At 33.4% G+C, this 15,363-nt stretch overlaps 2 protein-coding genes across 5 annotated transcripts in view; one reads left to right on the plus strand and one right to left on the minus strand.

Moving 5' to 3' along the window:
- The first annotated feature begins 1,032 nt into the window (after nucleotides 1-1,032).
- LOC131938785 (ADP-ribosylation factor-like protein 15) lies at nucleotides 1,033-9,468 on the plus strand. Its single transcript, XM_059296973.1, has 5 exons — nucleotides 1,033-1,224; nucleotides 2,608-2,752; nucleotides 2,883-2,942; nucleotides 3,846-4,054; nucleotides 4,395-9,468. Exons 1-5 carry the CDS (start codon nucleotides 1,171-1,173, stop codon nucleotides 4,578-4,580), a joined length of 654 nt encoding a protein of 217 aa, XP_059152956.1. The 5' UTR covers nucleotides 1,033-1,170; the 3' UTR covers nucleotides 4,581-9,468.
- A 2,198-nt stretch (nucleotides 9,469-11,666) lies between these two features.
- The window catches only part of LOC131938779 (palmitoyltransferase ZDHHC16), a 38,419-nt gene continuing 34,722 nt past the window's right edge, over nucleotides 11,667-15,363 (minus strand). For all 4 annotated transcript variants that reach the window (XM_059296950.1, XM_059296951.1, XM_059296952.1 and 1 more), the window contains exons 2-9: nucleotides 14,999-15,225; nucleotides 14,311-14,505; nucleotides 13,902-14,013; nucleotides 13,505-13,638; nucleotides 13,258-13,326; nucleotides 12,656-12,910; nucleotides 12,450-12,520; nucleotides 11,667-12,202 (exon numbers count right to left, since the gene is read on the minus strand). In XM_059296950.1, coding sequence (XP_059152933.1) covers nucleotides 12,088-12,202; nucleotides 12,450-12,520; nucleotides 12,656-12,910; nucleotides 13,258-13,326; nucleotides 13,505-13,638; nucleotides 13,902-14,013; nucleotides 14,311-14,505; nucleotides 14,999-15,193 — 1,146 coding nt within the window. In that variant the 5' untranslated portion in view covers nucleotides 15,194-15,225 and the 3' untranslated portion in view covers nucleotides 11,667-12,087. The remainder of the gene's footprint in view (nucleotides 12,203-12,449; nucleotides 12,521-12,655; nucleotides 12,911-13,257; nucleotides 13,327-13,504; nucleotides 13,639-13,901; nucleotides 14,014-14,310; nucleotides 14,506-14,998; nucleotides 15,226-15,363) is intronic.

Here is a 15,363-nt window from a genome sequence, read left to right on the forward strand (position 1 = left end):
CTGCAAGTAGTTATACCCCCCCCCCCAGTAGGTCGCTCCCCTTCGTCTGATTCATTACTTACTTCAGCTGCGTGGCCGTCGTCGCCATACGATCAACAAGATTGGGCTGAACTACACTGTGTTTCACGCATTACACAGAATCTTCTTTACTTCTTTATTGTCTGACGCTTCTGTTGAATCCGTCGCCTACGAACTATCTAACAAAACACAAGCTTAAACACATTGAGCATTGGCCTCTAGCTTTGTATAATGGGGAAATTCAAGTGGTTGAGCTTGAGGAAACGCAACGAAAAGTTGAATTTTACGCGACTGGGCACGAAGAAAGGTATGCTCTATAGTATAGTAAGGGTTAGTTAACCAACTAACGGTTTAAAAAAATCAAATTAAGTTTATTACATTACCCATTTGTGTGTCCCAGTCCACCACTTCTCACAACAATAAGTACCCCTATCATAAACATTGTATTTAACTTTGTTTGCTTGTGTTTCTGAAATGTTGTAGGTTTATTTTGTAGGTTTTTTTAGATCTAAATAACTATAAAGAAATTACATTATTGAATACCTCTACTAAATTTTATCAGCAACACGCGCTTTTTGTTGTTTTGTTGAATAAATTGCAACGTAGACTGTTAAGTCTAATAAGAAAATTTGCTTCGTATTGCTATAACTATGTACAATTTTCAATTTTATTTATTTTTGCGTGCCCCCCCCCCCCCCCCCCCTAAGTGCGTTTCACCCTCGCACCACCAGTGTTACGCCGGCCTAGACCTAGATAGATCTAGTCACAGCCGAAGTAGGGAGTTAACGCTTATTTCTGTAGCTAGACTTTTAAAGAATAATTGAGATTAACTTGACAAATTTGACATAGAATACATAATTACAAAAATAAAACCACCCACATTCTATGATTTTTTTTTTCTGTTTAACAGATTTTAAATTAGACTAAATCTAAAGCTAGACGTTCTAGCAATTTATTTTTTTAAAAGTTACATCATTGAAGTGGTCCTGGCCGTGTTAAGTGCTTCCGGAAGAGGAAGAATTTTATGCAGTAGAAAAGAATTAAGCAAATGAACGTTTGGTTCTGTAATTTTGATGTTAAATTTGCGCTACAACCAATATGGTTAATATACCTGAAAGCAATAATTAAAAAGAAAAGTTGAATAGCCTTACGATGTGCGAAAGTTTCAGAATTGTATGCGCTCTTTGCAGGGTTGGTTTGTACGCTGTAAGTTTTTTTTGGCAGGAGTTGTGTTCGTTTTATTTTTTATTATGTCAGTAAATGAGTAGGCCTAGATCTAGATCTAAATAAAAAGTAAATATGATTGATAATTGTCAATAATTGACAATTGTTTGTTAGGATACATTCATAATTCATATCTTATCTGATAATTATCTAAATCTAGATAATTAGATATTATAGTATAGATCTAGATCTAGTCAACTAGAATCTATTCTAAGTGTGAATTTCTAGATCTAGGTGTGAATTGTGAATTCTTCGATTGTCTCTAACTCTAGCTAGACTGTCTAGCTAGAGACTAGACTCTGACTAGAGTCTAGACTCTAGTGACATATAAACTATAGTGACATAGTCTATACTCTCTAATTCTTTAGCTACAGGCCTAGTTACCATCTAGATCTATAGTTAACTATAGGCCTATTGAAATATTCTATATTAATTCTGCGTTTAGGCCTAACACTTTCTATAGTTGAGTAAAGTTTAGGTTGAAATATAAAATAAGCTAGTAGGCCTATTTGTGTGTATTGTAGATACTATTCTCAGTAGGCTGTCATTTCATGCTAAATTAAACTTAAACAACTCAATTTTACATGTATCTGAAATTTTCCAATGATATTTTTCAGTTACATAGGTCTCTATTTTATTTTCACAGAAATACTATTGAAATTGATAAATGTTGCCATTCTATAAAAGAAATGTAGGCTACATCTTTTGAGTCCAATTTTTAACATTTTAATCTTACATGCATAGTAGTAGACTATAGGCTTCTGTGAGCAAGTATGTATGTTATTCATGACTTGATTTGGGAAAAAATAAAAAGTGACTTTACAGACAATCTCAAATAGCTATTGTTCAATAGTTCATGCTATGACATTTGGATTGCTTTAGTCTTCATGGATGCACTCACAGTGACCCCTCATATGTGTGGTATTGACCAAAAAAAAAGAGCAGGGGCCATGCAGGCGACTGTTTACAATTGGGGTCACTATCATATTGAATGCTATGTAAATTAAATGCTCTAACATTAGAATGTATTTTCAATATCTGCATAAAATCAGTCTTTGAATAATCTTACAGTATTTGAAAGGTTAGATCTAATAATTTTAGATTATATGTATTATAATATTTGATGACTAACGATGCCTGTGCTCATGAATAGTTTTTGTTACATTTGATTGTGTCAACTCTTTGGGAAATATTCTGAAATAAAAATGTTGTTAAATATACTATCTATATCTATGTATTCATGGTATAGTAGCACTTCAGATGAGTACTTACCTTTTATACTTCCCATTTTGGTAAAATATTTAATTGCATGTAAATGTTACTGATTGCCATGTTAAATTATCCTATTTATTTGTTGTGTTCTAGTTATATAGGCGCCTTTGCTGTAAGGGTCCATCTCCAACCAGACCAAACTTTACAGTGTTGTGCATAGGGCTTGAGAACGCTGGGAAAAGCTCTGTTTTAGCCACACTAAGTGGGGATGACCTGCATAAAATTGAGCCAACTATTGGTAGGCATTGGTTTTTTTTTAATTAAATTTATGCATTGTTCCTTATGATTTTGTTTGTAAAGCAAATATTTTTAATGTCTTTTAGAGTTTAGTAAAAGTCAAGCTTTATTTTCATATTATAATATTTCAGGTTTTAGCATAAAAGCAATTTTGTTTGAGGATTGCATATTGGATGTGAAAGAGCTAGGAGGTTTGTATAAAATGTATAAATGTTTATTGAGAATATTATGTCTGATTATTGCCTGAATTTCAGACATTTCTTTTTGAAAAAAAAGAAAATTTCAATATCTAAATGAGGGTATTGCATAGGATCTTAAACCATATTGTTTAAGGTGTAAATAATTAAAATTGACACAGTTAAACATTTAAGATAGTAAATCCATGGATAAAAAAATGCTATTTAAACAGGGTGTTTGTTAATAGGTAATAGCCATTGCTAAACAGATATTTCTTTGTAATGCTGTGCTCCCTTATCTTTCCTTATGTTGACATAAGTTTAGCCATAGCTCACAATAGATTCATCCCGTTTAAGAACAAGGCTAGAAATACGGCTGTGGCTTTGTTTTGTCGTAGCTTTGTCCGAGTTATTATTGTTGCAAATGTGTTGATTTTTTTTTATAATATTATTCTAAGAGTTAAAAAAAAGTTGTTTTTGGTGGCACATTATTGGAGACCATTTGCCATGACTTGTTTAGTTTTAGTGATGGGTCATCTATGGGCCACATAAATAACTAAGTGAAGGCATTGCAGAAGAGCTCTTCACACTAAAAAGATCTTTTTACTGTTCACCTTTATTTTAATCTTATATTATAGATTCTAAGAGTAAAAAAAAAGTTTTTTGGTGGCACATATTTGGAGACCATTTGCCATGACTTGTTTAGTTTTAGTGATGGGTCATCTATGGGCCACATAAATAACTAAGTGAAGGCATTGCAGAAGAGCTCGTCATACTAAAAAGATCTTTTTACTGTTCACCTTTATTTGTAAGGGGTAAATGTAATTTATTATGGGTTTGAATAACTGAACAAGATATTTTGAACTAAATGTCAGTTTGAATACTCTACTTAGCATTTGTCCTCTGTCAAATATTAAGGAGGTGACAAGGTGAGGCCCTACTGGGACAGGTATTATCAAGTATTCCAGGGCATGATCTTTGTGCTAGACAGCAGCTCAGCTGATGAGAAGCTCCAACTGGCCAAGACAGAACTGCTGAACGCAGTCAAACACCAGCAGCTCAAGTCTCTGCCCTTGTTGCTTTTAGCAACCTATCAAGATGTTCCAGGGGCTAAAAGTACAGCTGAGGTAAGCAGTTCTTGACTTGTTTTAAAATTCTTTAAATTCAGTTGGAAGCGCAAACAAAAGTTTATATGGTTTTAGTTGGAAGTGTAACGGAAAGTTTTTATGGGTTTAGTTGGAAGTGTACAAGAAAGTTGTTGTTGATTCTTTTAAAAAAAGCAGCAGTATGAGTAAAGTAGCCAATTATTTTGTGTCAGTATAACATTAGTCTTAGTTATACTGTATAAAAAATGAAAGTATTATGTCTCATAAAGCTACAGACAAAAGCTAAAAATTTCATGAAATAAGTACCATACAAGTTTTTGTATTTGGTAAGTTGATTATGATCTTTATCTCTCTACACCAGTTGACGCAGTATTTGGAGCTAGACACTGAACTAGGTAGTCGCCAGTTTTTGGTCCGTGGATGCACAGTCACTGACAGAGATGGACTGCAACAAATTTTTCATGAGTTCAATGACATTCTAATGAAAAATCTGGATGCTGAGATAGAACACCGCAAATCTTCACCACAGCATGGCAATAGATTATGATCAATAATTTTCATGTCGTTATCGCAAGATTCTGTTAAAAGGGGGTAACTGTTTAACTTAAGTCAAAAAACTTGTGTATCTAATCATGAGGATTGTTTAAGGAAAGTAGTCTTAATGTCTGAAATCATCAGCCCATCTGGTGGTTAACCATTGATGTCAAAAAGTGCAGGTTAACCATTGATGTCAAAAAGTGCAGGTTAACCATTGATGTCAAAAAGTGCAGGTTAACCATTGATGTCAGAAAGCGCTGGTTAACCAGTGATGTCAAAAAGTGCAGGTTAACCATTGATGTCAAAAAGTTCTGGTTAACCAGTGATGTCAATAAGCGCTGGTTAACCAGTGATGTCAATAAGCGCTGGTTAACCAGTGATGTCAAAAAGTGCAGGTTAACCAGTGATGTCAGAAAGCGCTGGTTAACCATTGATGTGTGGCCAATGTATGGCTAGATGTCAGAAAGTGCTGGTTTCAGCTTTCAGTTAAGCAATAATGTTGAAGATGAATGTCTTTAAAGAGGTGATATACAAGAGACTGTAGCTACTTTAAGATCTTGCAAGTCATATCATTAGTTTGGCAGTCAGGATTTTTCTCACTTCAAATAGAATTGGATTGCACAATTAATTTTTGAGTTGGATAAACTCCTCTTCCCAGTATGTTACATTTTTGTACATAACTGTTTGCCTATTTATAAATGTAAATACATTATTTAGTGGCTTTTTTTTTTGCTTGAGCAATAAGACATGCATCAAGTAGTTAGAAGCATCTAGTTTTTTAACTGTGCTACGCTGCATTGAATTATATTCACACTGCTTTGAAGTGTTTTTTTTTCCAAAAGTACATTGATGTACAAAGTTAATTTTTCTCAAAAGAACATGCATTTTCAAAAGAAATATCAAACATTTATAAGAGATCTATGTGGTGAGGTTAACATTGATGGCTACCTGTCAACTGTTTGAATGTTTGAGTACATTCTCTAACACAAGCTTTTGATCAGTTGCCTGTGTGCTATACTATGTAAGCTGATTTTAACACTTCAGTCCACATTCTTTTGACATGTTTGTTCTGAAGCTTTTACTGACACTTGTTTTCGTCTTCTACTTGTTGTTATTGTTTTATTTGTGTCAATTTACTACATAAAATGGCCTTAGGATAACCTTGACCATTCTCAAAATGTGATTGTTTTTATCAAGTCATTGAAGGGTGGCTGGTGTAAGGATCATGTAACATTTCCTTGGTCTTTGTGTCCACTAGGACAACTTGTTTCAAAAAAATTTCAAGGCACTTTCTCCAGGTTAGATTTTTAGCTAGCCTGGCAATGTTTGCAGACCTTTCTTCTATTCAACCTTTCTTTGTGATTTTTCTCTACTATCAAAGAGGAGCCGTACAATTACACATAGAGAATCTGACATCAATATTTAGTCCGCTGTTTGTTTTAATGAACTTACATGATTTTCCTCTTGAACATTAGAAAGGCTAACATTCATTAGTTGTTTTGATTAATCAAGTCAGCATGCAGACAACACTTAGACCATGTCAGCAGTCACATGGTGAAGTCACCAGCAGTCACATGTTGGGGTCACATGCTGGGGTCACCAGCAGTCACATGGTGAAGTCACCAGCAGTCACATGGTGAAGTCACCAGCAGTCACATGCTGGGGTCACCAGCAGTCACATGGTGAAGTCACCAGCAGTCACATGGTGAAGTCACCAGCAGTCACATGGTGAAGTCACCAGCAGTCACATGGTGAAGTCACCAGCAGTCACATGCTGAAGTCACCAGCAGTCACATGGTGAAGTCACCAGCAGTCACATGCTGGGGTCACCAGCAGTCACATGTTTGAAATGGCTTATCATTTAATTCAATGTCCAAAATTAGCTTTTGTTTTTCACATTAATCAAAGCATATTTTCCAAATGCTGATACATTTTTGTCATGCTTTTAGCAGTAGATTTCTTACAACCCTATTAATTTGTTAAATTGACTTTTCATATGTAATGTTAATTAGTAGAATCCTTACAGTCCTTTTGCTTAACATTTTATTTGTATCATCAATGTTATTTACCACTTGAACCTTCAGTGTCACTGTGTGATTACAAAATATTTCCCTCTGCAAGTGTACCATTTGTAAGGCTGGGATGTGCATAAATAATTTTAACTAACCCCTGCTAGGAGATATAGTCACATGTCATGTTTACATCCTTCATTAGGAAAACAAGTCTGTCATTTTTTCTAATGGGTTATAGAAAAACTAAGGCAGCAGAGATTTGCTGACAACAAGCCCTTTCTATCCATGACATCTGTCAGTAACATGTCAGTGCCACTGGACAGTTGGGACCAGACATTTTTTGACATGACATCAGTAACATGTTACTGTCACATGTTGAATTATGTTTAGAGATGAAAAAAGCAGCTGGAACAATGGCCAAGTTAGTTGTCACAAACAATGGCCAAGTTAGTTGTCACAAACAATGGCCAAGTTAGTTGTCACAAACAATGGCCAAGTTAGTTGTCACAAACAATGGCCAAGTTAGTTGATACAAACAATGGCCAAGTTAGTTGTCACAAACAATGGCCATAAGTTGACACAAACAATGGCCAAGTTAGTTGATACAAACAATGGCCAAGTTAGTTGTCACAAACAATGGCCATAAGTTGACACAAACAATGGCCAAGTTAGTTGTCACAAACAATGGCCAAGTTAGTTGATACAATGGCCAAGTTAGTTGTCACAAACAATGGCCATAAGTTGACACAAACAATGGCCAAGTTAGTTGACACAAACAATGGCCAAGTTAGTTGTCACAAACAATGGCCAAGTTAGTTGATACAATGGCCAAGTTAGTTGTCACAAACAATGGCCATAAGTTGACACAAACAATGGCCAAGTTAGTTGTCACAAACAATGGCCAAGTTAGTTGTCACAAACAATGGCCATAAGTTGACACAAACAATGGCCAAGTTAGTTGTCACAAACAATGGCCAAGTTAGTTGTCACAAACAATGGCCATAAGTTGACACAAAATGTAGTGTGGTGACTGAATGCAGGCCAGAGATTTGTCTCATTTCTGACCACTATTGTTTGCCTGTCAGATGGGTAACAGAGCACTGGTCAGCAGCTAAAAGATTTCTGAAGTGAAATTTTTAAAAAAATTCAAGACTTTCTTATCAAACAATGGCAGCTCCATGATAGAATGAATAGTATATATCCTAGCCTCAGTCCTATGAAACATAGGATGCTTATTAAATCTTCTCCAAACCAATTTGTCATAAGATTTTCTTCAATGTTTTGTTTTACTCAACTGAGGTTTTGTCCATTTCTTTATAAGTGATTAGCACATAACATTTATGTATGGCTGATTGTTAACCACTGACAAGTTTCTTTGAAGGTGTGAATGTTATAAACTGTTTTTAAAACTAAATTTAAGTGGTGTTACCCATTTTTGAATATCTACCTTGTATATTTTGATCTATGAATCCATTGAATTAATTGTTGGTTTTGATTACATGTGTTTGGTGTTACACTGTTATTTACTAGTCCAGCTTTTGTTTGATTATGTGATGCACAATTTTTGTCATCTCTCCGTGTAATTTATCTTGTTTTCTAAAGACTAGATATATTACTGTCCTAATTGCCTTCTGTTGTAAGAGGTTTTGTTTAGTTATGGTCAACATTAGATTTGATGCATGCTGCTTTTATTTTACCATAATTAATTACAAGATCTCAACTATTTCTTTATTTTTTGTATGGTTTCTGTAACAGGTTGCTAAAATTATTTAACTTAACGGCACTTATATACTTCTATATTGTGCCAGTGTGTTACATCAATGGCTATTACTTGTTGACACTGAAGTTTAAAGCAGATCAAAACTTTATACTTTATATAATGTAAGTGATGCTGATACTCAATTTAGTCACATAACCAGTGTTTTTTATCAAAAGTATCAAAATAGTTGTACAAGTTCTAAGAGTATCAGAATATTTGTACAAGTTCTAAGAGTATCAGAATATTTGTACAAGTTCTAAGAGTATCAGAATAGTTGTACAAGTTCTAAGAGTATCAGAATACTTGTACAAGTTCTAAGAGTATCAGAATACTTGTACAAGTTCTAAGAGTATCAGAATATTTGTACAAGTTCTAAGAGTATCAGAATACTTGTACAAGTTCTAATGGTATCAGAATATTTGTACAAGTTCTAAGAGTATCAGAATATTTGTACAAGTTCTAATGGTATCAGAATACTTGTACAAGTTCTAATGGTATCAGAATATTTGTACAAGTTCTAAGAGTATCAGAATACTTGTACAAGTTCTAAACAGACTTTCAAAAAAGGAAATGGTGCTTCCTGGATTAAAAATGGTCATCTAAAATTAGAGTTGTAATGAGCCAGTTTGCTGCAGTGTTTGTTTGATTCTGTCAATGCTTTCATACCTTTTGTGTCATGTTTATGTTAAGATTATTTTTTAATTGGTGGAAAAATAGCCAATCATGTACTTTGTTAGCTAAGATATTCAATGTTATTGTCTTACTTAGTTTTTCTGTATTGAATGTTAAGAACCATTGTGAGGCGTGCTGTCATCTGTCTACTGGGAGTTGATAGTGGATCTCCCTCCAAAAATATAACAAAGATGTTGAGCCTTATAAGCTACGCCCATCTTTCAAATACATTGATTACTCTTCAATATTGCACCATCTAAGAATCACAATGATGAGTACAGTATGTGGCTCAGCTTTTGTCATTAGTTTCTCAAATATATTTGGTCATAATGCTCAAATTTTTACATGAGGAAATATTTTAGAAACAAGTACTAAGTTGCTGCACTCTGCATGAACACACAAGTTGTTGACTTAAGTTGCCTGCAAGATGTTGACTTAAGTTCCTACAGCCTGCAGGATGTTAAGTTACTACAGCCTGCAGGATGTTGACTTAATTTCCTACAGCCTGCTGGATGTTGACTTAAGTTGCTATAGCCTGCTGGATATTGACTTGAGTTGCTACAGCCTGCAGGATGTTGACTTAAGTTCTTACAGCCTGCAGGATGTTGACTTAAGTTGCTACAACCTGCAGGATGTTGACTTAAGTTGCTACAGCCTGCAGGATGTTGACTTAAGTTGCTACAGCCTGCAGGATGTTGACTTAAGTTGCTACAGCCTGCAGGATGTTGACTTAAGTTGCTACAGCCTGCAGGATGTTGACTTAAGTTGCTACAGCCTGCAGGATGTTGACTTAAGTTGCTACAGCCTGCAGGATGTTGACTTAAGTTAGTACAGCCTGCAGGATGTTGACTTAAGTTAGTACAGCCTGTATGAACAAAGATGCTAATGTAATGGTTTAGTCATATTTGAACCTTACTTCCATTATATTTACTGTTCCTTTATTTTGATGCCGTCTAGTTGCTGGACAACTAGCCCAACAAAGTGTACATCTATTTATGTGTGCACTTTGTGCTTGCTTTTTACCTTATTTTATACATTTTAGTTTTGCCAGATACAAAGCAATTTATCTTGTGTTATGTTAGTTAATTTTTATAAAATGTTCTATTTCAATGACATTAAGTTTTTGATCTGAAATTTTGTTTTGAATCAGTCCTTTCTTAGGCAACTCACCAACCAATTAAAATGGTACATTAGAAACTGTACATTGTCTCATTGTATTGCTACAATCAGGTTGATTTAAAATCCATTTTAAAAAATGAACTAGTGACCACTTGGCAGTATAAATATTCCTAATGGTCCAGTAGCTACTTGTTTATTGAACTAATTATATTCCAATCCCATGTCAAGAAAATCAATGTAGTGTCACCAGTGCTGTAATTGCATGCAACATTGTGCATGATCCTGTTTAAGATTACATTTTTAAACTGATATCTAGAGAGAGTTTACATACCAGTTAGAGTTTAAATAAATCCTTATTTTAAGAGCAAGTATTGAGTATTTCAGAAAGATTTTGCAGTATTTGAGGCAATTAATGTTCAAAGGATAAAGCCAGTGCCTTATGTTTTGTTTGAATTATGATATTACAAATTTGGTACTTTATTTTATAGATGTCTGCCACTGCAATTTGTTATACATTTCATCTACTACTTCACTGAATTCTATAAATGCACCCAATTATTACCTAGTATATTGTCTCATTGTGTATCTGCTCTGCATCAGCAAATTGATCTGTGATTTTGTTTTATACTGCTAAACTGATTAAACTATCTTTATTTAAAATGATTATGTTACATTTGAGTAATGGATGACATCTGTCTTATATGATGAATACGTTTTTATCATTGTTCTATCCCATATCTTAAATAAATGGAACTTTTTTTATTTCTATCTTCAAATGGTTTTGAATCTTTTTCTTCTTTAACATTACTTGTTGTTGATGTCATTGTGAATCACTTATGTCCAATGTAAAAAAATAAATGGAAAATTAAGTTTTAATTACCAAATTTTATACAATTTTATGGATTTAGGAAGGGCTTCAGCACATAATTGAGCAGTCAACACTTTTCTTTATAATGGTGCATTATTAAATGTATATCTTTTACCGTTTGGGCCCAAGACAAATGGAGCAGATGAAGTAGAAGTCATCTTTTTCAGAGACCTCAGCAAATGAAGAAATAGTGTTGTTAGCGCTATGCCCAGCCGCTTTTTTTTATCCCTAAGTGAGTTAGGAACATATTAGAGCTGGGTGAACTCAGGAATGTTTTCGAACACCGTCCCATATCATATATATATACATGTAAATAAAAAGCTTTATATCAAAACATTTGTTCTAAAGAAAATGAAAGAAAAGTTTCCTTTTGGGACCTGATGGTCCATGGGGAAATTAAGTAGAGTTTGTCTATTTCTGTGACCTTGGCATATAAAGGGGTGGTGTGCCCAGCCACCTTTACTTTCCTCAACGTGGGGTGGACTAAGTATGTGGGAAACTAGTTACTTGTCTTGTCAAAGTAAGTTATAGTAAACAAAAAACTTAAAGCACAAAGAATAAATTAAAAGAGTTTAAAAAGCTGGCAGGATCAATCATTGATAAATAGTGAAGACAGCATAAGCTAACAGTGATACTCTTTACACAACAGACTTACTCTTCAAGGTGGATTATTTGTTTATTACAAAAACACAATTGAATGGAAACATATTTCCATTTTGTTCAATATCATGAGCAAGCATAATTAAAATATGAAATATCAGCAAACACAAGTAAAATATGTCAGTAAATCAACCTGATTGGTCACATATTTAATATTTACAGCAAGTAGTAAATTTGTCCAGTTTAAATACATTAACATGATATGGCCCAACTCACAATAAAAAGTCAGAAATTTTGTTGAATATTAAACCAAATGAACATATAATATCAAACAAGGTAGCCAACAGTTGTACATGAATTTTTTAATATAAAAACTTTCTCTCCACAGTAAACTCATAAATTATGCATTTTTTCCAATTTTATGAGCATAAACAACATTTAAATTACACAGATAAAACAGAAATATCTACTCGGTCTTAGATTTTTGTCATAAAAGATCCAAAACAGAATTGCGTTCCAGCTTGTATGTGGCAGTTTCCCACATGATCCCGTCTCCAACTGGATCATGCCTTGATGGCAACAAAATGTGCCGGACAAATGATCTGAAAAAATACAACAATGTGTTCTGGTAGGGTAACAGACAGATGACAGGTGTTTAAGGGTTAAAATTACTTTCATTTGATATATTCTATAGGTTCATAGGACACATGTTCATAATTAAATAATTAACTGCACAACGGTGAAATGAGCAGGAAGCATGTGTTGAGGTTAAGGGATTGATAAATACATCAGGTAATGTAGAGCATTACAGACATAAAAAGTTATAAAAATCTAAAAAATATATATTACCTCCCTTTACATAATCCAAGAAAAATTCTCCAGTTTTGAATCACTCCAAAATCGTAAGGATTTTTATATACCTGTGTAGTGTAGTAAAAAATGTCACATTTATAAGTTTTGAAAATATATGTATAATAATTTCTCTATGAATAGTTAAATGTTAAAGAACTTTAAATTTGCCTTCCTTTACTCTCCATTGGGAAGAGTTAACTTACAAGATTTTTCTTCCGCAGTCTTGTCCTTTCCCTCTTGTTAATATGTTGTTCAATACTGGTTTGGCCTTGAGAGATGAGTCTTGCATGCCACACCCCCAAAAGTCCCAGAGCAACTGCTACTCCAGCACACAAGAGAAATTGTAGAATGACAGCATTGTGAAAAAACTGATCTTCTAGTGTAGCCTTTATTTCTTCATCCTCAGCACCCTTGACAATGCCATCTGATGATGTTGATAATGGATTAGTCTCTGATTTCTGCAAACAAATGATAGATTTTTTAAATGATATGACAGGTGTACAAAGTCATATTAAAAATTGATTACAGTACACTTATTATGTTATAATATGTTTTATAAAATCCATTGTTCTTTTAAAAAAAAACAGTTTACAAAAGAGAATAAACAGACAAAATTGGCAATATGGGAAGAAATATTTTTTACACTGAACTTTAATAACTAATTTTTAGCTGCTTGTTTAAATTTTTAAAAAATGTTTAGGAAGTTATAAACATAATCAAGTATAAGCTATTTGAGATCTAAACTTCATTTGAATTTTTGACAAACCATCTGCTTGTGTTTTAGATATAACTGTCTTTTACTTACTGTCCCAGAATCTTTCCACATGTGATAAACCATGTTGACTGGGAAAAAGAAAGCTGGGACTATCAACTCCTAGAAAACAAAATAAATAAACTATATTACATCTAACGGTGAAAGCACAGAAGTCTTATTATTTGATGGCTATAAAATAATTGTATGAAACTAGCAGTATCAACATATTTGTAATATCTTACATACCAGCCAAAAATAAATTAGTTTTTATGATAAGTATTTATATTAATAGGCCTACTTTGTTGCCGAAAAAATGTTGTTTAAAAACATCGTAACCAGCAAATGTTGTATATACAGTACCAAACCACATGTACACAACAAACAGGAAAAAGTAACGATGATTGTAGAATCCAACACAGTTGTTAAGCCAAGCTAATTACTGGTAAAGAAAAATGTTTCGACAAATTTTATAACAATTAAACCATAGCACCATTGTAAGTTAGTTGAATTTTTACTTTAAATTTTTATTTTATAGTCAAATGGTATTATCTTCCCTTCCTTTGTATTTAATAGCAGTTTAATAAAGGAAATTAATAAAATTTTATGAAATTAAAGTTTGTGTTTAAACATTATAGAGGATAAACTTAACTTTAATGGTGCAAAACAAAACAATCACCAAACCAATGAAAGGATACGACAATGATGATCCATTTTCAAAATACAAGACGCACATATAGTGCAATGATGTGTACGAGGTGGCTTAGGAGCAATACATTTCTTACATATTGATACGACATGAGAAACATTCTGAAACATTATCAGACATTTGAAATTACATCAATCCATAAGTATTTTTTTAAGTAGGTAAACTGATATTAATGCTAATATTACAAATGCCCCAATTTTAATACCAAAACTTTTTAAATGTTGTAAATATCAGTAATAGAACACCCGTTAACAATCTAATAACTGAGTTAGGTTGATAAATATCAGTAATAGAACACCCCTTAACAATCTAATAACTGAGTTAGGTTGATAAATATCAGTAATAGAACAACCCTTAACAATCTAATAACTGAGTTAGGTTGATAAACAAAAGTGTACCTGTGGTGGGTGACCAGGGTGAGTGAATGCTGCCATGATGTAGTTGAAAACAATGTTTATGAGCAGCCAGTGAGAGAAGAAAAAATGAAAGACGGACCAGAAGATATCTTTTTGATAGTAAATGTGGGGAAAGATGCAAGCATAGAACACCATGACAACTAGAGTTGTCAAAAGTACTACCATTGTTACCATAATCTGGAATAAAAAAAAATGTTTGTCAACACATTGTTACCATAATCTGGAATAAAAAAAATTTTTTGTCAACAGTACTATCATTGTTACCATAATCTGGAATAAAAAAAAATGTTTGTCAACAGTACTATCATTGTTACCATAATCTGGAATAAAAATTTTTTTTCGTCAACAGTACTATCATTGTTACCATAATCTGGAATAAAAAAAAAATTTTGTCAACAGTACTATCATTGTTACCATAATCTGGAATAAAAAAAAAATTTCGTCAACAGTACTATCATTGTTACCATAATCTGGAATAAAAAAAAATTTTCGTCAACAGTACTACCATTGTTACCATAATCTGGAATTTAAAAAAAAATTGTCAACAGTACAACCACAGTTATCATTATCTGGAATAAAAAACTATTTAAAGAAATGTAATGTAATTGGACTTACTTCAACTAAATAGCAAAAACCATATGAGCCAAGTTGAAAGAAAAAACAAACTTACAGGCCCCATGTAACGTGCTGTATGATCCACAACCCAGAACATTGGTTCGAATGCTGTGTCCATAGCAGTGTTCCATGATGTGAACTGGTTATAGCACAGAGACAGAAATATTATTCGTACTGACTGTAGACATTCATGTAACTTCAATTGAAGCCGCTTCGGAAAAGCATATATTCTCCACTGGACAAGAGCCATTGTAAAGCTTGCATCAATCAGTTGTGAATAATCTGGGGCAAATGAAAATTTAATGAATACAGTTGTTTCTTACAAAATCCGCATGACAAAAATGGAAATAAATATCCAATCAACTGTGTGTGTAAAATGTAAGTTACAACCAGTGTTTCTTCCAGACTTTTTTCTCCAGG

Source organism: Physella acuta, unplaced genomic scaffold, assembly GCF_028476545.2.
Source record: "Physella acuta isolate Inbredline_101_S28 unplaced genomic scaffold, ASM2847654v3 ptg000257l, whole genome shotgun sequence".
Taxonomy (NCBI): Eukaryota; Metazoa; Mollusca; class Gastropoda; family Physidae; genus Physella; species Physella acuta.